Below are 26,646 nucleotides of genomic sequence, written 5' to 3'. Positions count from 1 at the left end.
TTCGTTGTAAAAAATTAAAAATATACGATATTGTATTGTGATAACACTGATAACATACGACCCGCAGAAAGCCCAAGAAATCCTACATGATAGTTTATGTTACTATTTTTAGTGATCTATACAGAATCACGGAGCACTTACGGGATCACTTCGGTCTTGAAAATCGGTCAGATACGTTTAAATACGTAAATAGATACTCAAAATTTGGAACTGCACTAACACTGTAAATAAGTTAAAACCACTTATTTCAGGGTGAGATTTGGGGGGGTTAAGAGGTGTAAGATGAATTTACTCTTTAATTAAAATTAATATTTAGTATTTAATTTCTCATATACCCGAATTGTATTTCCCGCACCTAATATATGTGGTATTATCTATAAAAAGGGACCTTATTGTCGATGGCGCTTACGCCATTATTAACGATTGCTCCGATATAAATACAATGCCGCGCGAAGCTGTGCGGCGTAAGCGCCATCGACAATAAGAAAATAGAAAATAAATAGAAAATGCCCCATATAATAACATTATTAACTGTGAGATATCTGTTTAGCCCGAGCGATAACTGGTAGAGAATGCCTTTTGCCATTAAGTTCACCTTTTGTACAACTTCTACTGTGCAATAAAATTGAAATAAATAAATATGAAATTCCCTAAATCCGCAAATCACAGCACACTCCTCGCCACCGTCATACACGCATTTAATTAATGCGATTCTGCACGCGCGTCACACGCGTACCGCTTAACCGTATCGTGCAGTCGAGTTATATATGTATCCTTTTATTCACCTTATTGCAATGGATCAAGGTGCAGATATGTATACTTATTTATGAACTCGACTGTACCGTAACCGTAAGGCGCTATCAGACCCAAGTCAATATCCTTGAGTAGCCGAATCTAATTAGAAATCATTCATTATTTCAACTAAACGGTGGTTTTATCACTAGCCAATTTTAAAAATGTCTTACTAGTGCGCGAAGGCTTCCCCTGTGTCCCACCATTTAGTTCTATCCAATGCATAATCCCGCCACTCTTTCACAATATGTATCTATTCGGATCCTTCCTTGGTCTTCCTCTGACCCGATTAGTAAAAATATTTAACTTCATAAGTATTTGAAATAAGTGCAAACTCGAATGCGGAAATTGTTAGCGAAATAAATTATTCAGTTAACGTTTTCAATAAGCCTAAACCCAATGTGATTTTTAGGGTTCTGTACCTCAAAAGGAAAAAATGGAAACCTTATAGGATCACTCGTGCGTCTGTCTGTCTGTCTGTCCGTCTATCACAGCCTATTTTCTCCGAAATTACTAGACCAATTAAGTTGAAATTTGGTAAACATATGTAAGTTTGTGACCTAAAGACGGACATGTAACGTAAACAATAGTTATTTACGATACAAGTGCGGAAAAGAGGAAATTCGAAACGAGTGGCGATATATTAAAGCACGACCGCAGGGACTGTTTTAAATCGACACGAGTTGCGAATTACCTATTCGCACGTGTATCGTACAACGTTTTACAGTACATATGGCCCTTTAAACTTTCGACATATGCACGAAAAGTGCTATTTGACGCACTAGTGCGAGAAACCATATGTGCACCATATGTACTGTAAATGAAGTTTAAACATGGGAGCCACTTTTAGGGGGTAAAAAAGAAAATTAAAAAATAAAGTTTGTCAAACTATATCGTGCTATATATATCAAATGAAAGAGCTCATTGTGAGAATCTCAAATATATATATTATATATTTTTAAGATAAACAGTTTTATTCAAGAAAATAGGCAAAAAAGACCATCCCCCCCCCCTTTATCTCCGAAACTACTGGGTCAACATTTTTGAAAAAATACACAAAATAGATCACTGGAAAACCTATTAGAAATGTGCAGTCAAGCGTGAGTCGGACTTAATAACTTAGTTTTTGATCCGACCCCTACGGGTTTTTTAAAGACATTTCACTCACGTTTCACATAAACAATACATTGTTTAAATTGTGTAATGTACGGAACCCTTGGAACGCGAGTCCGACTCGCACTTGGCCGGTTTTCGCTATTAAGTTGCAATGGCTATATGACATTGTATTGGCAAAATTAGAAATTAAATTATTACGATAGTTAACGAAATTTTAGATTAATTAGACATCAGGAAGTGTTTAAAATTTAAAGCAGCTAAAACGTATAAACAGTAGTGTAGGAGAAAAAACCGGATAAGTGCGAGTCGGACTCGCCCACCGAGGGTTCCGTACAAATTTATTTTTTAGTATTTGTTGTTGTAGCGGCAACAGAAATACATCTGTAAAAATTTCAACTGTGACAGACAACAATCGGACAGTGGAGTCTTAGTAGTAATAGGGTCCCGTTTTTACCCTTTGGGTACGGAACCCTAAAAATGAGTCAGTTTGTTCTATTAAAAGTAAGTTATGGTAAATTAATTTTGATTAATTATTGACTTGCATTTGTTAGAAAACTTTGAAGATAATTTCAGTATACAATACATCCATTACTTATATGAGCATAATTGATGATAATATCAACGCCAACATCTACATGTAAGGTCTAGTAGTTTATTAGCTAGTAACGATAGTAACGTGATCGTAAAGTATTCAGATTCAATGTCTATTGAATTTGCACTAACTGAAGTACCTAAAAGAAACATATTTACAAATCAATCAAGACTTATTAATTATTCGCACAAAGGCACACTAATGTGACGATAAATGAATGTAGAAAAATATACAAATAAAATCCATGAATGATTCATACCTGTGAATCCTAGAGCTTTCTTAATGAAGCATAATAAAAATATACAGCTGCGTAAACATACAAATTACTTTAGTTTAGAAAAAGGTTTAAGGCGGTTCCCTGAGCCAGAAGGCGAAAAATCTCCTTATATGATCATGTTTTTCTAAGCGGCTTTGATATTCGTAGACGTGGAAAAAATATATATAGTTCTTGACTATATTATCTTTAACAACATAGTTTCCGATACACGAATTATGACACTTCGCTCGATACAATTAATTCCCAAAGTAACCTCTAACTCGGACTTTTAATCCTACTTTACTCGGTTATTTATTATGTGATACTATAAACAAAAAAAGAAGAAAAAAAAATCTTAACATAAATAGTAATTTCATAGCTTTAGAATTTCGATATTGTAAGGTAACGTTTTTTAAATAAATAAAAACCGACAAAATTCGATCAAAATTGATACTTGGCGCGTATGTTCTTTCCCGTTCTTTCTTGCGAAATGTGACAAAGACAGCGGCAAACCGATGGAACGGCTTTAATAAATCACAAATAACAAGTCAAACAAAAATCGTCAGAGATAAAAATGCGTATAATGAAGAGGTCAATAACTTAAAATAAACAAAACGATGTCACTGAACTGATTGTGCATATTAATAATAAACATAACTCACAAAGACGAGGAAATGCGTACATTATTGTAATATCGATTGCAACAAAGTAGGAAGAAATTATGACATTTCATCATTGTCTTATCGTATTTAAATACTGTCATTTACATTCTTTCTTAGCGCTTAGGCATAACTCTTGTATGCCATTATCATTATCGCTTTGTGTTTCAACTGTAGATATTATTTATAGTTATTTGTATAACATGGGGGCAAAGTTGTTGTTTAACCTCTCGTGCTAATATTGATACCTGACCAAGTGAAAGATTACAGAATTGAACCACGACCGTAGCGAAAAATGGAATCTTGAGCGGTGCGGTGCGAGGGTTTTAAGGCACGAGGGTTAAACAAATTTTGTCAACGAGTGAAACACAAAAAATTGGTTATTGAAGCAACTTACTGACTCCCGGCAAGTCAATGTTTGATTAACTAGATTTTTTTTATATATCAGAGAACAAGGCCTGCTCTACGCGATACATAAAAAATAGTTTGTGACAGAAAAAATTAAAAGCTCAAAAGGTCGAAATTCCCGACGGAGAGGTGGTGAAAAAGACGCTACGAAGTTATATGCACCCATATTTTTACACTTGACTGTACCAATTATGTGTTTTTTCCAGGTGTAACAATATTATGTTAATTAAATAATGTTTACAATTCGCGATTTTTTGCGTAGTGATAAAACCAGTTACCGTCATAAGAATTATCATAATACCTACGTTTAAAAGTGAAACATACTGTCAATTCCATAACTTATTTATTTTGCCATTTCTCATGTCATCCAGCATTATTATGTCTACAAGATATGACATAAATGTTCATGCAATTATTTACATTGTCATTGTTTCAATGTTATTTAAAAAAGGCGGAAATTATGCATTTTATGTAATTGTAAACACAGCAATAGTTATGCTTATCAAAATGACTAATCAATATGACATACTGCAGTTTATCTTTTACCGCTTGAGATGAAAACATTCCGAATAAAAACACTGTCAAATCAATATTAAAACGACCGATAACAATATAAACATCTAGACCTTTCCCGTTTGTGTTGAATACAATTTGTCACCTTAATGCAATCATTCAGAGTTGAAAAATGTATGCGTTGTTTTTTCTTAGAGATAACAATTTTTGCGATGTAACAATTTGTCTTACTATAACTGGAGCATTTAGAGTATGACGTGTGATTCATAAAAAACCGGCCAAGTGCGAGTCGGACTCGCGCACGAAGGGCTCCGTACCATTACGAAAAAAAACAGCAAAAAAATCACGTTTGTTGTATGGGAGCCCCATTTAAATATTTATATTATTCTTTTTTTAGTATTTGTTGTTATAGCGGCAACAGAAATACATCATCTGTGAAAATTTCAGCTGTCTAGCTATCACGGTTCATGAGATACAGCCTGGTGACAGACAGACAGACGGACAGACGGACGGACAGACGGACAGCGGAGTCTTAGTAATAGGGTCCAGTTTTTACCCCTAAAAACCCGGAACCCTAAAAACAGTAAGTTATTAAATTGGCACATCTCGACATGCTTTTGTTTTGAAAGACGTCGGGGGCTGAAGTGGAACCATGTCATGCGATACGATCGTCAACGTCTGCTGAGTCGATGCCGAATGAGGACAATCTCTATAATGATTATTGTCACATCGCGTTGTACAGTCGCCACCAGATATCCTATTTTCTTCTTCAAATGCCTTCTCCATCCCAGAGGTTGGCGACCTTATGCCTATATGCCGTTCTATCCGTAGTCATGCGAATTCGTTTTTCTGTACTGTCCACGTCTAACCAGTCTCTTATGTTCCTTGTCCATGATATTCTCCTTCTGCCACGTCCTCGTTTCCCTTCAATCTTCCCTTCAATTATTAGTTCTACCAAGTCGTATTTTGAGTTTCTATATATATGTCCGAAATATGAAGCTATCCTATCGGAGCGGACAATATATTCACGAATATCTGAATACGCCTCTATTGTCAAAACGTTAGAATGCGCGTTTAGATAATTTCCACCATTGGTATATCTTATGTCTTTGGCATAAGGCTCACGAATTGTCAATTCAGTGTCATATCTGTGAATTATTGTTGTCAATCTCAACTGAATGTTACTTTTATTGTCCTATATGACCTGCTTAAATAAGAAATGCCCAACATATTGCCGTAACACGATTCGCAGCTTTCTACAGGATCCAAATTTCGTATCTTACTTATCAATCTTATCATGCATCGGTCTTGAGATGAAAATATATGATGCCTTTTAATCAAAAAGCTCAAGCTAGTGATTTTCACAGAACTTGAACTATTTTAGGCATATGATAAAACATAGGTACAGATTGCCTTGAAAATTGAATAATCTCCGAAACCTTACTAAATAGCAGGCAGTAATCCTCAGATTTGTTAGGTTATATACGTAATAATTTTTACCTCCTACATTCAAGCCTTGGGGAAGGCCTATGTCGAGCAGTGGACGTCTATCGGCTGACATGATGATGATGATGATGATGATGATGATGATGACATTCAATTTAAAATAAAAGTCTTTGTGAACTGACCGTTAGTTCCTAAACTAGTGAAATTGTATTTTGCACATTTTACCAGAAAACAGCTTATTTTAAGTTTTATAATAGTTTAGTTTTAATAATTAGTTGCTTTACTGTAAATTTATTGTATGTTGTCACAGGAAAAACTAAATGATACAAATGAAATTTAAAAAAAAATAGCTGGGACAAAAGCTTTCACCAGCTTCTCATCCTAACTGATAAGTCATAAGTCATAAGTCATTTATTCATAAAGCTAATTTACACGTTATAAAAATGGAACATATTTACATATGCCGTTAACAAATACACAAAATCAATTTGAAATAAACATAACATCACATAAATCACATTATTCGTAATAATATAGAAATAAAAGAATTAGCTAGTTAACATCCCTTTTGTGGAAATTAATTTTACCGTACTTAGTGAGAGATCACCATGGTATAGTACTGTTTGCTGACGATACCTCCCTCATTTTTAAAGTCAAGCGTCACGAAGATACGAGCGATCATGTAAACAGTGCTATATCAAAAGTAGTGCAATGGTTCAATGTCAATAACCTATTATTGAACGAGAAGAAAACCAAATATATAAAGTTCGTCACTACAAATGTCAGGAATATACAAACGACTGTCACTATCAAAGATGAGGAACTGGAAATGACCAATACTACAGTATTTCTGGGTTTGACGTTAGATTCCAAGCTGCAATGGGGCCCTCACATAAATATTCTCGCAGGTAAACTCAGTTCTGCAGCATATGCATGCTTTCATAGTATCATGTCATACGGCGTCTTGCTTTGGGGTAATGCTGCTGATATCAATTCCATTATTGTACTGCAGAAGCGCGCCATTCGTTCAATTTATAAAATGAATGTTAGAGATTCGCTCAGAAATAAGTTCAAAGATATTAATATACTAACTGTATACTGCCAATACATTTACGCAAATATTGTGTATGTTCATAAACATATCAATAATTTTAAGAGAAATTGTGACGTACATAATGTAACACAAGAAACAAGGACAAGTTAGCAGTGCCAGCCACACGGCTGCAAAAAATTAAAAATTCCTTTGAAGGTAATTGTGTACGGTTTTACAATAAACTGCCAAGTAGTATAACTAAGCTTCCAATGAATAGATTTAAGACATACATTAAAAGTAAATTAATTTGTAAAGCTTATTATAGTACCAAACATTACATTAATGACAAAACTGCCTGGGACTGAATGATATTTATGTTTGTTTTATTTCTTGTGCTGACATTTTATTCCATTTTTTGTATGTAATTTTGATATTGATTTTCTATTAATTTATTAATTGTTACCAATTGTCTGACATTTTATTCCCTTCTTGTATGTAAATTCTATATTTATTTATTAATTGTTTAGCAATTGTATTTGTTTAAAATTTTATTTAATTCAGTGAATGTTTGTTATATTTTATTTTCTCTTGATTATGACTGTATGACTTGTCAAAAGTGCTTATTTTTAAGCCTACTTGAAATAAATAATTTTTGAGTTTGAGTTTGAGTTTAGGTACTCGTCATAGTCATAAAACGGATGCTCAACAAGCCAGCGTTTGAGGCGACATTTAAAACTGCCCAAGCTCTGGGCGCTGGTGATGCTGTCGGGCAGCTTGTTATAGACAGCGGGCTCCATGATGTGGGTGAGCTTGGCCGACTTGGCCATTTTACAGCCCACGCCGACGAGCTTGTGGGCGTTACGCGTGTTGTAATTGTGTACCATGCTATTCGTTTTGTAGGCTGTTAAGTTTGACCTCACATACACAGCCACCTGCAAGATGACTATTGCTGGTAAAGTCAGTATCCCCAGTTTTTTAAAATAGGGTCGTGCAGGAGTGTTGTGCAAGACCCGAGTGGCTCGAAGGACCGAATACCCTTCTGGAGACAGAATACCCTTTCCCACTCGGCACAGCGTCCCCATAGCTCCGTACCGTACTGGATTAGTGAGTGCACCGTGGCAAAATAGCACGAGCGCGCGACCTCATCCGACACCAACCTAGTTACTCGTCCTAATGCAAAGCACGCACTGCCGATTCTTCCGCTGAGTCTGCTAACATGATGGTCCCACTTTAGACAGGTGTCAATTTCGAACCCTAGGAAACCGGTGCTACTTAATTGGTCTAGAGCAGTTCCATTTACGGAAACAGCAAGCGGCCTCGTGCTGCGACCTGATAAATTGAAGACCAGGTAGTGGGTCTTCTTAAGGTTTAGCGCTAGATGCGCCAGCGCCGATAGAAACAAAAGTTTCCCTAACTTTGAGTTTAACTATAGTTTCTTTTGCAGGAGCGCGCGTTTCGCGCGGGGCGCGTGCGGGGCGTGCGGGGCGTGCGCTGCGTGCGGCACGGGGCGCACGCGCACCATGCTCGCTACCATCAAGAGCTGCTGGAAGGTGTGGCGGTATGGCGACCTCTATATGGTAAGCAGGCTTTTCAGTTGTATGGGTTTCTGCAGAATGCGTTGCTGAACGCATGGCGTCAACCGGAGACCAGTCGTCTTCAACAGTTAAGCAAGTGTTAATCACTGCAACTGTCTATATGTATTTGAACAGATATAACGCGTCAGTTTTTAATTACATAGGGCAATAAATAACTCTAAAAAATACTGTAACCACCCATAGCATTCCATCCTAGTACAAAGATTTCGCATCTAAAGTAGTACAACGACCTACATATACGTAAAACTCGACGAACCTCTGTTAAATTTTGACGCTCTCTAACACGAATGTCAAAATTACCGATAGGGACAAAAGTAGACAAACGACTAGATTTGACAGAGGTTTATAAAAAACACATATTCAATAGCATGGCATATCTGACTGTAGTAAATGTGTAGAGTAAATGCATATCGGAGTAAACCCAAGGATGCTGACGTCAGAAACTTCAGCGATCAACGAAATGGATGACAATTGGTCGTAATGGTCCTTACGTAGGGTTGTGCAATAGATTGTATCACATAAGAGATCTAATTAGGAGATCAAGGTTGTATAATGCGTTTAGAATCCGTCTAAAGTAATTCAGCACTGACTTTGACGTGACAAAGTGTGATGGTGGCTCAGTACATGTCATATTTTCATAGATATTTTTAGTTCATGGTGTGGACACACGTCATTGAAAAATCTGTACACTCAGCTTGGTCAGACTCTTAACAAACGAATGACTGTATCTCTTTAGCAAATATAAATGCAAATCAAATCTACTGACAAGGAATCATTTAAAGAAGGTAGGTACTTACTTAAAATTGTAAACATATATTCTTGAAATGTTCACTAAGAGAGGATTTTTGGTAAATCAACGGCTAAAGGGGTAAAAATAGAGTTGAAAGTTTATTTAGACTTACGGGGATGAAGTTGAAGTAGAGGCTATCTACTCTATTTAGTCCGTCATAAGTAATTTTAGAGGTTTAGCATCTACCCTTTTTAAAGTCTGTTTTGTATCATTATGTTACAAAAATTCATTTTATAAAGGGACATTACAAACACATATATAGGTATAACGTCAGCATGTGGGTATCTGTTTGGTAACGGCGCTAACAAGTATAATGAGTTGCGGCCTTCTCACGACCGGCGGTCACCGCGTTCAAGTTGAATGCCGCAATTATATCTACGCAAACGTCATGTGGCCCTGGTCAGTTTTATGGTGATCAGTTATCAGGTGATCCGCTGCCCAATAGTGAGATTTGTTTTTTTTTTCACATGTCCGAATGGTAGGAATAGGAAGAGAGGTCTTTAGTAAACATAACACTCGAAAAGGTAAAAAAATCTAACTACATACATGATCATGAAGCTCGACCTTCCCCTCGATGAGCGATCACAGCGTTCAAGTTGAATGCCGCAATTATATCTACGCAAACGTCATGTGGGCCTGGTCAGTTTTATGGTGATCTGTTATCATGAGATTAGTGCCATCTGCCCAACAGTGGGACACTTGGGTCTTCATTCACATGTCAGAATGATCGGAAGGGCTTTTTAGTTAACATTCGGAAATCTAATATATAATAATGACAAAGCTCGACCTTCCTTGTGCGATCATAGCATTCAAGATCAAGAACATGTTAGTATGTTCATATGAAATGTTTGTGGAGATTTTTAATATGCATGAATACAGGTCGTTGGAAGCAACTGAAATATACTAACTGATCACTGAACTATAAGCTCCATAATTGACGTAGCACTTAGATGAACTCCGACGCGTCGGAAACGCATACTAAATAGGGAGTATTACGCGAAACTCTGGGTAGGTGGCGCCATTACCACAATCTGAGGGTCTATCTATATTTCGTTATCTAACATGTCTGTCACTCTTGCATGTTCGAGCGATAAAGAGGCAGGTACGAAATTTCGGATTCGCGTTTCCCGGTAAGTCCTCTATAAACAAACCGCCTTGATTCATCAATGTCATATTTTATTATCTCTGAAAACTTGTCAAAAACGAAAGGTACAGTATGTATATGTTACTCTATGGTTTACTAAAAAGCTAGTGCTGCACTCTGGTGGCAGAACATTGCAGTAATATCCCCTATTAGTACTGGAGCACCTAAGTTCAGTGACCGCGAGCTATTGACCAGCTTTTGTGAATGATGACCTTCCGCGTGATGACCGTGTGAGGTTCAAGTTGAATGCCGTAATTTACAGTGACCTACGCCGATGTCATTTGACCCTGGTCTGGTTTCGTTGTGCATAGGAATCGTAAAACTACAAAATTAGGCCTAAAACTAAGACCATGATGTCTTAACGCCTTTGAAATATCCCAAGAATTAACGCCAAGAATAAAATTAGTTTTTTTTAGATTATTAATAAATGAGAGCAGATTAGGTAATGTAGTTACGTTACAAACAGATCTTTGCCCTCATAAGGTCAATGCACAACAAGCTACTGAAAACAAATAGTAGATTGTTAACCAAGAGATGAAAGGCACCCATTCCGTCCGAGGTAGTTTAGCGCTCGAGCGCAGTGAGAATGCTAATAGTCTGAGACTGAAATGGTGCCTTTCACCCGAGTTAAACACTACATTTCGAATACGAGGAAAGTAAAATACATGTGCATTTAAACAAAAAACACGGCGATGTATAAACTTCAGTAGTATTATTTAAATAAATAATAATAATAAATATCGTTGAATGGAGAGTTAATTATCAGACTGGAAATTGTACAAGAAATCCATTTAAAACCAATTTTTTTATTGCTTATCGTAAAAACAAAGAAGAAATGTATGTACTTAGAAAGTAGAGTGCTAGAGCTTTCTACTCTAGAGAGTAGAAACGTATCATTTTCTGCACACTTTCTATAACAACAACGACCCACTTTCAGAGCATGAGAAATAAAAAACCGGCCAAGTGCGAGTCGGACTCACACACGAAGGGTTCCGTACCATTAACTATAAAAACGGTCACTCGTCCAAGTACTGACCCCGCCCGACGTTGCTTAACTTCGGTAAAAAATCACGTTTGTTGTATGGGAGCCCCACCTAAATCTCTATTTTATTCTGTTTTTAGTATTTGTTGTTATAGCGGCAACCGAAATACATTATCCGTGAAAATTTCAGCTGTCTAGCTATCACAGATCACGAGATACAGCCTGGTGACAGACAGACAGACGGACAGACGGACAGACGGACGGACAGACGGACAGCGGAGTCTTAGTAATAGGGTCCCGTTTTTACCCTTTGGGTACGGAACCCTAAAAAATATAGGTCATCGACCAAACTAAAATTTGTTCAAATCATTTCCTGTCGCAAGTTCGCAAATCATTCAAAATATACATGCATTTCTGCACTTTCTGCATCGTAAGAAAAGATTGCAATAGTTACGTAATTTTCCACCAATTATCACAGGAAGATACTCAGCGATAATTAGACTCATACTCACGTTTCTACTTAGGTATTATCGCACTGCAATACCGATCTACGTCGTAACTGCAGTACCCGATAGGCAGAGTCGCGAGAACTACTTTATTTTTCATATAAATTAAACTTTAGGCTGATTGAAGAAGAAGAAGAAGAAGAAGAAGAAGGACATTTATTCCATAAAGCACACATACACAGGACAATACAATGAAAGAAAAAAAGATGTTTAAAAAAGGGAATATAAAAATAATAGCAAAAACAAAAACAGAAAAAAAAAACAAAAAAAAAAAATGATTTACACATAAAAAACATAAAAATTACACACGGGTCCAGCAATGTGTTCAGTAGGGAAGAGGCCCTGTCTCAGCATATTGTTGCAATTTGCAAGCGAGGCAAATTCCAACGCTGTTATTCTGCCAAGGCCTTAGGGAGTGACATATAAATATTAATAAGATGTATATAAATATATATAAAAAAATCTAATAAATGAATAGTCATTGAATGCATTGTAATATTTGTAATTTTTACAATTTAATGTAAGGATATGAAAAATGATGTCAATTTAGAAAAGTATTGTAATGTAATTACTACGTGTAAAATTGTAATTTATTAATAAATAATTGTAATTGTAATGAATACTTATTGGGTGATATATGCAACATTTTTTGATATTGCACAATAATGCTTTTGCACTCAAATTCAGAGAACTCGAACAGGGACAAATTCAAGCACACTTAGTTATCATTTAATTTCCGGGAATTAAGAACATGGTGTTAAAATTAAAACAGATCTTTGTGCGCATAACGTATGCTGCCTGCTAAACGGTCACATCTCAGAATTTCAGGTTATTGGAGATTAGATCTTAATTAAAAATAATAAAGTTAAGTATCCTTTGAACATTTTGGTGTTCAAGTGAACATATAACAGGCAGCATGCGATAAGGTCTCATATCTTCATACGGTTCATACGGCTCATTTGGGCTCATAGCAAAATATGGCAAATATGTACCTAATACAATAAAACGAATATCGGCGAATCGGAAGATCAGCGCTGGAAGTCGCCAGCAAGTCCAGCAACATGCTGAGATGGGGCCAATTCGTGACACTTTATTTTCACTGTTATTTTTATGTATGTATATTGTCTGTGTGTTTATGAATAAAAACTATTCTATTATAAGATCATAATTATGTATATCGATCAACATTTGCGACGTTATGATTGTTTACGTTTACTTACATCGTGTTGCGTAACTTTTTTGATTAACATAAAAATTATATCTGTTAATAAAACTATTTATTGCTATACTGCGAGTTCTGTGCTACGTAGTACACTATATTCCGATTGTATGTAATTTTGTGACTAATTATAGTTATACAATTTAAATTCATCTATTTCCCATGTTTCTTCGATAACATAATTGGAATCAATCGAATGTGACGTCATGTGTAGCCTATAACCAGCTCAGACCATCTGACAATCACGACTATAGGGTATTGTAATTGTATGATGTCACTAACCTTAACTAATTTTAAGTTTGAACTGAATTTGACTACTAGTCAAATCAGCTTCTTTTTTCGAACTGACAAAACGATTTTGCTACTATGGAATTTATATGCAACACTAGCATGTGACGTCACAAATGTCACAATCAACCAATTACCTACTCTAAAAATAACTGCTGTCTACGTTTCTCTATTAATCTTCTGGTGCTTTATTTCATGCATGGTGTAAAATAATTTATTTTAAATAGAGCCAAATACCCTATTCAAATGACACATTTGTCAAAATTATAATGAGTACTTTAAGTTATGAGAGCACAGATGAACATACATCCCCACATACATACTGTTTAAAAACATAAACCTTTTGTTTTGCCATAGTCGGTTAAAAAGCCGCAAATCTTTCTTTAGCCGTGACTTTCCGATTGTCGTGCAGTTATCGTTCAATCACGGCATTCACGGCCAGTAAAATGTGGCGAACATTTATTAATTGGCGAGCGGAAGCGGAAACAACGAGTCACAACAGCGGCCCTTTAAGTGTGTTATAAGTTAACATATCAATTTCCTGTACCTACTAATAATGTTAAAGAACTTTTTTTGCATGACGCCACGTATGTATTAAATATAGGGCTACTATATTAAATATGTCTGTGTCTCACGGAAGTTTTGTTACGTTCTTATTCTATCACACCAAAGATAGATATAACTCCGTAATAGATGGATACAGTCTAAGGAAAAAACGTGCCTCGAAAATCAAGAAAATTTGATTCTCTTTCAGAGGGCGCTACTAGTTTTGGCCTACAGTCGTATAGATGGCGTTGACGGTTTCGTTTGTTATTTAACAATTTTAACGCATATCAGTGAAAGAACATGGGTCAAAATCATAAAAATAATTAATGCAAATAAAAAAAATCATTTATCTATATTTAAATACATTCTATCGTATTTTTATAAATCTTCATTTTTAGTTTTAAAGTGTGTCGACAGATGGCAGTGAATTTACTGGGGTTACAAAATTTACTATGAAAGTAGGGCTCTAGTATAAGTTACTCTATGATCACACTAAGATGTTTCCATAACTACTCCCATCACCTGCTCGAAACAATATAACAAGAGCAATCTTGTTATTTGAAAGTAGGTAGGTAGGTAACTTTAATAATTTAACCTATGAGCCACCAATTGAGTATCCACTTAACCCACATTGTAATTATTAGATATTTAATGTACCAATAAGAAACTACGGCTTGTATTTTTCATAATGTTATGTTACATACATAACTATGACATAATAATCCACCAATTGCTGCACAGATAATAATCATGATATAAGCTTTAGTTTTCTTATACTCATGTCACAGGGCGGACACGCTATACATCAAAAATCACTTGCGTTTCTATGTGTGAACGGCACGTCTGTACACGCGTCATGCGTCATAGTGTGAGTAAGTTGCTTAAAAATAGTACTGAGCGGCCGGCAAACAGCCGTCAATCTGGTTTCGCGGGGCGAGGTAATTCGAGTCGGGGCGGGGCGGTGCGTGGCCGTTCTGTATGATAATACTATTACTTATTCTGTGCTCATGTATAGAGGAAAAAAAATACTTTATTGAAATGAGGTGTTAATACTTTTTACTGTATCCAACAAAAAAAAAACGAATACTGTATATGTGTAATAGGTTGTGCAAAATTACTGGAGACTTGGCGTTTAAGACATACAGTTTCTGGAGAGGACGGGAACACCAACCTTCGACACTTGATGACCTGCCGACTCCAGTTTTTGAGTTTCTTCTTTTGGCACAATGAAACTTTATTCAGTTCACAATTCACAGGGCGGCACTGATGTCCATGGAGTACTTTTTCACATGATTTTGAGTTTATTTAGATGAGCCAATTTTTGAGCTCGCGCGCGGTGATAGGTTTTGGTGGCACTGGCGGTTGAATGAGGGGAGTGGGGAGATAGGAATATATGTTGCCAGGTATAAATATATAATAGGTGCGTTCGAGTGGTGTGTATGAGATAATAAAAAATAAACTTAAAATTAATTAGAAAATGTATGAAATATTCACAATGGCGTTGCCAGTTTCTAATAACTGGATTGGCACACGTCAGCTATTTACCGAATAATATAAAGGTAGAGTCCACACTATTATTTATTAATTATAACAGGTTATCAGGACGTAAAAGTCTCTGTTCAGATATTTTTGACCACTTTGTCCGATCCGATATATCTAATGGCGACTACACATCGGCCAAACATATCCGTTTGATTCGCCGTAATTGGGTAATAAAAACTACCTGGTTTGTTTACACGATAGGAACGGCCTTCAGCCTAACGCAGATCTGTTTATATTGACAGCTCGGTTCAATGGCCTCTGCAGTTTAGAGTAATACTTCCGATTCTACGTAACAGTTTCATTTAATGAATAATAAATATAAACTGCATGATATTGTCTTCGGTTACCGCGATAGTTACTCGTGAAATGAAACTTTGAAAACGGATTAACAGATTAAACGTCAGGATGTATTTTAAATTCAATATACGCGATATAATCCGTTTTCATAGTTTTATTTCATAAACTGCATGTTTATAATAGACACTGTTTTTTAGTTAGTTGTAGTATTAGTGTGTTGATAGGAAAACCAATGATAATTATATTTTTAAATATTATATACCTACTTATAAAAATATCATGCGATAAATAAGGTCAAACTTAAATAAGTTTCGCGCATAATAAGATAAATAAAATTATTTATCTTATTATGCGTTTTCAACGAGTTTATAATTAGTAAAAAACCAACGTTGGGATTTTATCTATTAAAACGAGTTGTGACCTAATAGCGTGCGTCTTTCTTAAAAACAAGTGTGTCATTTAATAAAAAAGTTGCCAATTTTAAAAATTCGTCATCCAACAGCTGTGACATTAACAACAACAACAGAAAACTGCATTGCCAACATCATATTCTGTATCTACCTATGGGCTTTAGTTGCCCGAAAATAAATGTAATTTTTATTTTATTTTATTAAACGTTATTTTTATTTTATTTTATTAAACGTTAGACATCCCACATAGAGCCAATTTTAGGAACTTACAGGTAGTAAACCCGTTTGACACGGCATGGCATCTTTATAGTAAAATTACACCGATGTGTGACCTGACCTAGCTCTCTTCGTAATCGCTTCTGCGGAATCTATGTATAGTCTATGATTGTAACGCATAATGATTATTCTAGATGATGTCAATCGATTGTGTGTATGTGGAGCGTGTGAGTTCTCGTAAAGCTTGTTTACAGAGGTGAAGGCGGTGAACGGCACGGTCAAGGTGCGCCGCGACCACATTGTCATATCCTTCCGACTTATGATCGCCTGGTACTTCCATTCTATTACATTCTAGAAAAGTCATAGGTTTTGCAAAAAAATGTAGTATGGTACTTATTTGGTTTTATTTAAAATTACATACATTATTTGTGTCGAAGTCTAGTCAAACGTCCCACTTTGTCGCTTACCATAAGGAGGAGATTTGCTTGTATCTTTATACGAATAACCTGTCAAAGCGTCCTTATGGCAAGCGACAAAGTAGGACTTTTTGCTTAGAAGCGACACATTTATTGAAAATTGCTTTGTGACGGTTGGGAAGGGAAATAAATAGGTAGGTACACATCGCATCACATGTCATAGTATAATGTTGTCCCAAATTAAGCAATGTTTGTACTATGAGTGGTACTGATAGCAGAGCATAGTGCATAGGTACTTATAGGTATAGCAATATAATTATTTTTTTATAATTAAACCTATTGACTTAGAAATCGGGGCCCGTCACCGATATAAGTTACTCGTTTTGATTTGAACCCAGGACCATCAGTTTCGCACCTAGGACAGTTTAGCACTAGGTATCTACTAGATAAAACGGTCGTCAAAAAAAATCCTTAATGTTCTGATCAACATATGACCAAACATCTATAAAACCAATTTGCTGGCTGATAATTTGAAATGTCACATGATAAAGCAGAAAAAATACCTGCTCGGCGTTTATGACATCATTCATTACTGGAAGAGGTCGAATAGACGTTTAGTTCTCCAAAGAGCAGCTTAAATCTAGACTTAAAAAGTTGTACATGAATCAACAAAAGGAGTTCGAGGATATACACGTGACCATCAGCTCCGTGAGGGATGCGTTCATAAAGTTTTAGGTAAATATCAACTACACGAATCATATGCTATTCTGTTCTTGTATTAAGTACCCCGTAAGAAAACTATTGTTACATTCTAATGTTATTTTTGTATGTTAATTGCATAATTTCTTACTTATATAATCTCCTTCCAATTAGCTGACCAAGGGCGGGTTTAAATCCGGCAAGCTGTACCCGTATACCTTTTTCATTACACAATAAAATTGTTGCACAATGTTTAGATAAATACTTACCTACTTACTCTTTATTTGTGACGTTTTCAACCAAAAGGTACCACATTGTCGCTCGTTGATTAGGTTGATTTCTAATTGAAGCTATATGGAAATAGCGCCTTACTGACAAGCGACAATAAGTACCCTTTTGGTTGAAAATAGTACATTTATACCTAAGATGGACTAATTGCAATTCCCTACCTAACCCTTTTAACTAAGAACAACTGTAAAAAAGTAATGAAATAAATGTATTTGTGTTATAGATGATAACATGACAATTACCACTTAAACTCAAATAAATGTCATATACGAAGGAAAAAATGACCAAAGCCTCCACACACAAGCTAGGGCGCCACAAGCCTTCGGGAAATTGTCATGTACTTAGAAATTTCGACCCATGCCACCGTGACCGGATAGCCGAGCGGTTCAGGCACCTGTCCGGTTAACGGGGTACGCTGGCTCGATTTCAGCTCTGGTCACTGGGGGCTCTGATCATTTTTTCCTTCGTACATGACATTTATTTCAGTTTATAGTTTAAATAGTAGTGTGTCTACTTGAAAAAACACAAATTAGAATAGTTTCATAGAAAATAATTTAATTTGTTTTTAGAATTACCACTTAATCGCTCATATTCTTAACAATTCTAATGACTAGAACATTAAAAACATTTCGCAATCAAGGATGTCTATTGACAGGCCAAGTAAATATGAAGTAGGTCTAGAATAAAGCATGTCATATTGACATACCCGTATCATTCAGAAATGCAGCCGCATTTCCGCTTCCGTAGATCTTTCTTCAATAACAACTGATAGGTATAAAAGTAGAAACTATTTTTTGCAGCAGTATTAGAGCGTTCTCACATTGTCCGATCCGTTATCGGATAACGGATGACGTTTGGAGGAAAATAGCTGCTAGAAAATGCCTTGTAAGTCCTTTTATGTTTGCATACACGCTTTTTGAACAAACAAAAATGTAAAAAAAATAAAAGGCACTTTTTTACTTGTTGCATTATTGTAGTCGTATCCGACATCCGATATCGGATCGGACGATGTGAAAATCTAGTCACATAATCTGGCAACATCAAACTATAAAAATACGATGTTTATGGTGGTATTGTCACAGAAAATACTCAGTTTATATTTTATTTAGAAATGAACTTCAGACCAATTGTTCGGCGAAGTACCAGAGGAAAATCTGCGGGCTCCGCGAGCACACGTTGAGAATGGCAGATCTAGAATCTGTATCGAAAGATTCGAGACAATCGCGATATTAAATACGATCAAACGAGTAGCTACTAGCACGTTAGTTCGGTCAGATATAAGAGCGAGAGAACGCAGGAATGACGAATGCCGAAGTGTGTGCTTTGCCGTTCTTGCCGTGCGAAAAATCTCTAAGCTAAGGATCCACTCCAGTACAAGTGTTTTTAGATTTGCCACTCAAGCGTGAAGTTAAAACTGTGGTTCAACATATGGTTCAGTTTTGTTCATTTGTTTGTAATGCAAAAGCGATATTATTATGTGCAGTGATGGCGTTTGCTTCTAAAATCAGTTCTCAGGTAAACTTCAGTGTATTTGTCTTAACAGACTAGGTATAATCATGCGCAATTTTACTTGTAAAACGCTAGGACGCAAGCTACCCTAATGTGACTGTGTGTGTACTGTGTGTGTGACTACTGATAATATGATCATTCATTATGACTTTTAATTATGTCAAACAATAGAGACCCATCATAGACATATATAAATCATCATCATTATCCCTCTATGCAGACGAAATCGCGGGCAGAAGAAGTTCGTCCAACTACTTATTCAGCAATGGTTTGGGTATGAGTAATAGGGTACTGTTTACAACTACGTACCTATAACTTACGTTTGATCGTGTTATCGGGTTATTTATAAGCGTATCAAATACGTTATGAGAAAACCATTTACACTTTTTCACGAGTATGACCTACTAATGCATTGTTAAAACGATAAAGTATTGTTTATTTTATAATATATTAACCTATTGTTATGAAATTGCCTTAAATTTATTTGCCTAATGCTATACTTATCCTATGCATTTAATGATTAATGGGTCTAAAAACAACATGTATTAGTTTTTTTTTTTTTTTTTTTTTTTTTTTGTTTTTTTTTTAGGATAGGAGGCAAACGAGCAGACGGATCACCTGATGGTAAGCGATTACCGCCGCCCATGGACATGCCGGCCTTTAAGATGGGAATACGCTCTTTTCTTGAAGGTTTGAAGGCTTTGGTTTAAAGCTCTCTTTTATTAAGACAACAAAAAATAGCATATATGTAGGTAGGGTATTAAATCAGCCAGACCAAATCAAAACTTCTCGCGCTTCGAAGTTTACGAAAAAGATAATTTCTACTGCGTTTAGCTCGTCTTAAAAGTTCGTCGACCCATAGCATTAACCTTTAGTCTATACGAAGATTTTGGTAAATTATTCATCATCTTTCGAAATCATTTTAACGAAACGATAACGTTTTGATACTTTTGATAAACGCCAAATGATTTACATTGTTTGCTGCACTGCGCTCATTTGCAGTGAGAACGTGTCGTAAGTCGTAAATCGGGCCCTTATCGATTGACGGAGTTAATTACATCACAACCATTAACTGCGGCTCGTTAACTAAAATTCGCGATGCCTTTGTCCGGTATATAGCCTTGATAACACTTAGTATATACAGGTACTACAAAATTTATATGGCTTTAAGATCATGAAACATTCATAATTTTTAGTGTAGGTAATTTATGGAGTACTTTACTTATATTGACCGGGATTTTTACCATCGGACTACAAGACAAACGGTACTCCGGCATCGCTTCATGGTAGGAACTCCAAAAATACGCACGAAGCGTTTTGCTTCCACATTTTTTATGCGAACTGCCAAGGAGTGAAACGCCCTGTCCGAGTCTGTGTTCCCGCATGAGTACAATCTGGGGCTCTTCAAGGCAAGAGTTAATAGGTATCTCATAGGTAAAGGTAGGTAAGCGTGCTCCACCGTAGACCGCATCATCACTTACCATCAGGTGGGATCGTGGTCAAACGCCTGCCTATTCATCATAAATATATATATATATATATATATATATAGACCGTGATTGCCTTTTGTATTTGTGTGTAGTTTGTAAGTCTAGTGAAACTAACAGTGAATCATTCAAAACTGTTATGGAGCACAAAAAAAAACTGAAAACTTGTGCTTTAGCTTAGGAGTCACTTTGTTGATGCAGTTAAATTGAGTTTGCATTTAGCTACTCTGTGTTTATGCGGACTGGGCAATTCGTGAAGAATACTGAAAGTTACTCATGAAATAAAACTATGAAAACGGATTATATCGCGTATATTGAATTTATAATACATCCCGACGTTTCGAACTCTTTACAGCGTTCGTGGTCACCCGTCACCCGTTGACCACGAACGCTGTAAAGAGTTCGAAACGTCGGGATGTATTATAAATTCAATATACGCGATATAATCCGTTTTCATAGTTTTATTTCATGAATACTGAAAGTATTGAATACGAAGCATTTTTCAGGAGTCTCTATTAGTCAATTAAAACGAAAACGATAAAAGACTCTTCATGTGACCACTCGTACCGTTATCGTGTATATCCTATTCTTTCTATGACTTAAAGTTACTTTTATTTGTATGACTTTATACCATCTTAATGATATTTCTACATTTGAAACTGCTGTGTCACTTTACTTTTACTAATTTTGGATATTTGCATTTTCGATTAGCAGCACGGGATTCGATAGCTACCCTCACAACTAAAACATTATTCAATTTCAGTTTATTACAGACATTTTACTTGAAATTTCAGTGATGTATCTTCTCGAAATCACTAACCATAAAATGAAACATGAAAGATTCCAACGTCTTCTCGCCCAACCCCGCCATTTTGAAAATTTTCCGCGCATTTACAGCGCATCCGGCAATCAGACGACATAAATAGTGTTTAACTGTTTACAGCACCCGTTCCGCCTGCGCGCGCGCTTATAAACCGTTACTCAGCTTTACCGACCCACTCGTATTCATTTAATTGCTGCGAACTCATTAAGAAAAACACATGAATGATATGAAGTGCAAACTGTTGGTTATAATGACATCATCACGATAATTAATTCTTATGTAACTTTTACTATTTGTTCTTAAATGTTTTAAAAATAACTGAAAGTGACTATCAAGATCCTGTTTAGTGAGAATGTGAATGTGATTATTTTAAGAGTTAGATTTAGTCTTTGTTTGTATTTATTTGTCTTTTATGTACGTGTTTGTTTTAGATTTTAAATTCTGACATGTATAAAGCTTAAAGATTATTTGCTTGATTGCGAGATAAATTAATGATTAATTTTTTAGGGTTCCGAACCCAAAGGGTAAAAACGGGACCCTATTACTAAGACTCCGCTGTCCATCTGTCCGTCTGTCTGTCACCAGGCTATATCTCATGAACCGTTATAGCTAGACAGTTTAAATTTTCACAGATGATGTATTTCTGTTGCCGCTATAACAACAAATACTAAAAAGTACGGAACCCTCGGTACGCGAGTCCGACTCGCACTTGGCTCGGTTTTTTTTAAATAACACGCAGATACGTCTGCGAGCAATACTCCAAACTATATTAAAGGAAAAAATGGAAAAAATAACACGGATTGCGGAGGTTGCGGGTTCAAGTCCTGCCGGAAGCGTAAGTTTTTTAAATTTTTTCCTTTAATATAAAATTACCTAATTATTTTCTATTAAAAGTTGCACTTTCAACTTTCAGTAAGTTTCTTCAGCATAAACGCATAGAGTACCTAAACGTACTCGAGTGATTTAATAAAGCGAATCCTAAGTGTGATTCTACGTTGACAGATGACAGTTTTTTAAGTAGTCATTTACAAAAAAAAAAAACATAAATGTGCTCCTTTTTCCATAAAATTTCTCCATGAAATACCAGGGCTGCATAAACACCAGGAGTAAACGCGAAACGACTCAGCATGATTTGATTTGGGTTGTCAGCGTGGTCATTACGCACACGTTGGCACGTGCGCGGCCGGCCATCTTCCCATTGTCACAGCTTCCCATGCGAAGAAATGCTAATAAAATTGTAATTTAATGGAAAAATTGTACAGTTGATTAGTTACTTTTTGTCATCTTAACTCAATTCTTTATGAAAAAGCAGACTGTAGTTATGTCAGTTCCAATAAGAGTAGTGAGTAGTTACTTTTTTCATCAATAAAAACAAAACGGAGTATTTATATAGTGGTGGCTTATGCTTTTTGTCATGGAGACTATATAAAGGAGCCAAATCTCTATGTATGAAAAGTGTCCATCAAAAAACAGTAATTAGGCGGCGCCACCATACAACCAAATACTACCAAAACCAACCTACGTAATTTGGTCGGGTTATTTGTTGCCTTATATGGTTCATGTTATACTCATGTCCCAGAGCCTAACTAGCGCCACCGGAGAGATTAGGAACTATTATTTAAAGCTGAAAGCGGTCACTTTTGCAACAATTCTGCCATATGAGATTGGCATCCTTTCTATACCATCCATACTTTTTGTAAATCGATTGTCAAATATTGAAGAGTTTAATTATAAGGCACATAACACAGATATTTTCTTTTTGGCACAGCAGTTATTTTTCACACTAGACTAATGCCACGTGTTTTTGTGTGACTCTCGCGCGATGTTTCGCGCTCACGTTTCGCGTGGGCGGCGCGTAAAAATAGACAAAGGAAATCGAAATGACTCTGTTTTTAAACATTCACCTCTGTCGAAACTAGTCGAAAGTGTCGAACGAAACGTCCACCGTGTAATTATCTTAACGTTGATACTATTGCCCAAACACATGGCCGAAGTACGTAAAATATTCAAACGATCGTCCAAGATTTTTATTTCAATTTTATTTTTGTCCCATTCAGTATTTGGAATTTGTGTTGATATAGATATATATATTATGAATGCTTGCATTTAATGAGAATCATTAGCCATTATTAGCGAGGCATTGACCATTAGATTACAAAAACGATTTTCCATACAATGTTTTTTATTGGTTTGTCGACGTGTTGCTATACAAATGGACGAACCAATAAAAAACATTGTATGGGAAATCGTTTTTATATCGTGTTTTTTTTTCGTTAATTTTAAGGGTGCATTCCTGAGCTTAAATCAAGTAACTTGATCAAAGACACCGGTATTCTAATTAACTCTATTTCGGAGAGAATCAACAACTTTTTGTCTGATAAGGTCCCTACGAGCGTGTACTCTTGCCTTAGGGCCTTTTTACATATTGATTAGTGTAGTACGAGTTCATACATTTGCTACTAAACTTAAGTACTATCTCGGACGATCGATGTTCGAAATGGGGTTGGCCGGTCGAAATAATTAGCAGATGGCGCCAGCATAGCTTGCCCTGTCAATCCCTACATTGTGTCAATTTTTTGTTTTTTAAATGCCCTGGATGCCAGCCCTTTAAGCCAAATCTCATAGAAAAAGGGGCAAGCTATGATGGCGCCATCTCTGCAAACCTTTGACAGTTGTCAACCCCATTATATTGTTGTTTGGTTGAGTTAAATACAATGCCCGTGTTACAACAACGCTGTGCAACATTTAATTACTTTTTATGAAAAAAAAAATAGAAAAAAAAGTTTTTTTTTAATTAACTATGCCATTATACTTTACCATACCCCGAAGTTAACGGAATTTAATAAAAACACGGTGTATAATGTGTATATCCAAATGTGTGTAGTGTAGAACATATTTGGTTACAAACCAATTCTACGGCTACGATCCTCTACGCCGAACGCTACGAGTATAAAAACAAACGAGCTACGTACCGTACTTAAGTAGAAACATAACAAGTCGGTAGCCATGTTGGTTTATTATTAATGTCATTAATGATTATCTTGATTAGATTAGTTAGAAGAATACTAGTACTCTATTACATAGCTGGCTTGGTATCGTGTTACATACTTTATTTTATTGTTATACAGTACAGTTTGCGCGAATTCCGTGCAGATGAGGAATGTTAGAAATGTTGGGCGTTGGGCGTCGTGACCTAGTGGTGTGATTTTGTCGATATTGCGTTATCGATAATATGCAACTTGAAATAGGTATTATGAAAACAATTTATTATATTTTTGATAAAATAAAAATACACTTTTTACTAAATTCCTTTTTCCTAATTAAAAGTTACTCTTGTTATGTGTTTTTGTACAATAAAGAATTTATTACTATCTACAGTATCTACTACATTTAAAAAATGTACTATACTGTTCACTGTATATATATATATATATATATATATATATATATATAATGTTGGTGACTTTTTTTTATAAATAAGAACGATAAGGGAATTCTGCTCTCCTACTGTAATTGGTATTTAGGCGGTGCAAAATAGAAAAACGGTTGATAGGATAATTTCCGTGTAATTCGCGGATGCTCTGCCATTTATCTGTCGTTAGCGACTATTACCGTTTGTCGATGTGCGACAAACTGTGAACGCGACAATTGTATTGTCAGTTTTTCATGAAAAACGGTCTGTTTGGTTTCTTAACCTTTCAATGTCAATGGTAAAATAATTTTGCGGTTTTTAGACTAGTCATGACAAAGTCGGAGGTCAAGGTTTGAATACCTCACAGCAATGAGGTGCTGAGAAGTTGTGAACGAAATATTTGATGAAAAAAAAACTGAAAGGGTGCATTGGGATAAGATTGAACGGGTTTTTCAAGAGGGGTTATACAAAAAATCGTCCGTGTACCGAAGAAAAATAGTAAATTGGCTTGCAGAAGTTAACATGGTTTATTGTTCCATCAATGTCCTTTCCCGTCTCGAAATACTCCTATAGCTTGAGATAATCAACAAGGCGATCATAACGTTACAGGTATTGGCGGCACTGGCGGCGCAGTCCATCAACATATCGGTGGGGTTCTGCCAAGGCTTCTCTGCGGTTCTGCTGCCCCAGTACACACACGAACATCCTAACATCACATATGAGCAAAGCTCATGGATTGGTGAGTCTAACATTTTATTTATGGAATTTAACGTCTGAACAGTGAAACTAAGGCTTAACAAAATTTATGGCCTGGCCAACCAATTTGTCAGTAGAAAAACACCGGCCAAGTGCGAGTCGGGCTGGCTAAGCGAGCGAAGCGAAGGGTTCCGTACCATTACGCAAAAAAACGGCAAAAAAATCACGTTTGTTGTATGGGAGCCCCAATTAAATATTCATTTTATTCTGTTTTTAGTATCTGTTGTTATAGCGGCAACAGAAATAATCATCTGTGAAAATTTCAACTGTATCTCACGAACCGTGATAGCTAGGTTCGTGAGATACAGCCTGGTGACAGACGGACATACAGACGGACAGACAGACAGACAGATAGCGGAGTCTTAGTAATAGGGTCCCGTTTTTACTCTTTGGGTACGGAACCCTAAAAAGGGGGGCAAGACATCGAACCTTAGCGCCTACGTTTTCCAAATTTGCAGCCTTGTTTGGTTGACAAAATTGGTATGCCAAACCTAAAAAAAAATTTATGATCTAAATGCAAACCCTCATTATATTTTTAATGAGATATTGGTACCGATACTTCTTCTTCTTTTAAAATTATGGCTTCAGCCCAGTGGGACTATTTCGCCAGTATCAAGGTATTGAGAGGTTTACAAACGACAAAAATTGTACGGTTGTACAAGACAGTGTACGGTGATAGCTCTTGTAAATCGATAGCTAGACTACAAGAAGCACGTGGACAACCGGCCGTTGACTCCAAGATGGTGGTTAAACGCGCTTCAAAATTAATTCTCCATTCACTGCACACTACCACATTAGTTTACTGTATAATAAGCTATCGATATTACACTTTAAACAATATTAATAAGCAAAAAACAAAGTAATTAATCACGATGCTAACTATCAAGATGGCGCTCGAACCGGAAG

The 26,646-nt window shown here is 36.1% G+C and overlaps 2 protein-coding genes across 3 annotated transcripts in view; one reads left to right on the top strand and one right to left on the bottom strand.

Moving 5' to 3' along the window:
* LOC134747409 (neurobeachin-like) overlaps window positions 1–26,646 on the bottom strand; it is a 951,208-nt gene that overhangs the window by 48,595 nt on the left and 875,967 nt on the right. The gene's annotated exons all lie outside the window — the stretch shown is intronic.
* The window catches only part of LOC134747033 (facilitated trehalose transporter Tret1-2 homolog), a 37,029-nt gene that overhangs the window by 2,939 nt on the left and 7,444 nt on the right, over window positions 1–26,646 (top strand). For both annotated transcript variants that reach the window (XM_063681588.1, XM_063681589.1), the window contains exons 2-3: window positions 8,260–8,392; window positions 25,594–25,723. In XM_063681588.1, the coding sequence (XP_063537658.1) occupies window positions 8,260–8,392; window positions 25,594–25,723 (263 nt within the window). The remainder of the gene's footprint in view (window positions 1–8,259; window positions 8,393–25,593; window positions 25,724–26,646) is intronic.

The sequence above is a fragment of the Cydia strobilella genome, chromosome 14 (assembly GCF_947568885.1).
Source record: "Cydia strobilella chromosome 14, ilCydStro3.1, whole genome shotgun sequence".
NCBI classification, from domain to species: Eukaryota; Metazoa; Arthropoda; class Insecta; order Lepidoptera; family Tortricidae; genus Cydia; species Cydia strobilella.
This window is presented reverse-complemented; position numbering and strand designations above follow the sequence as displayed.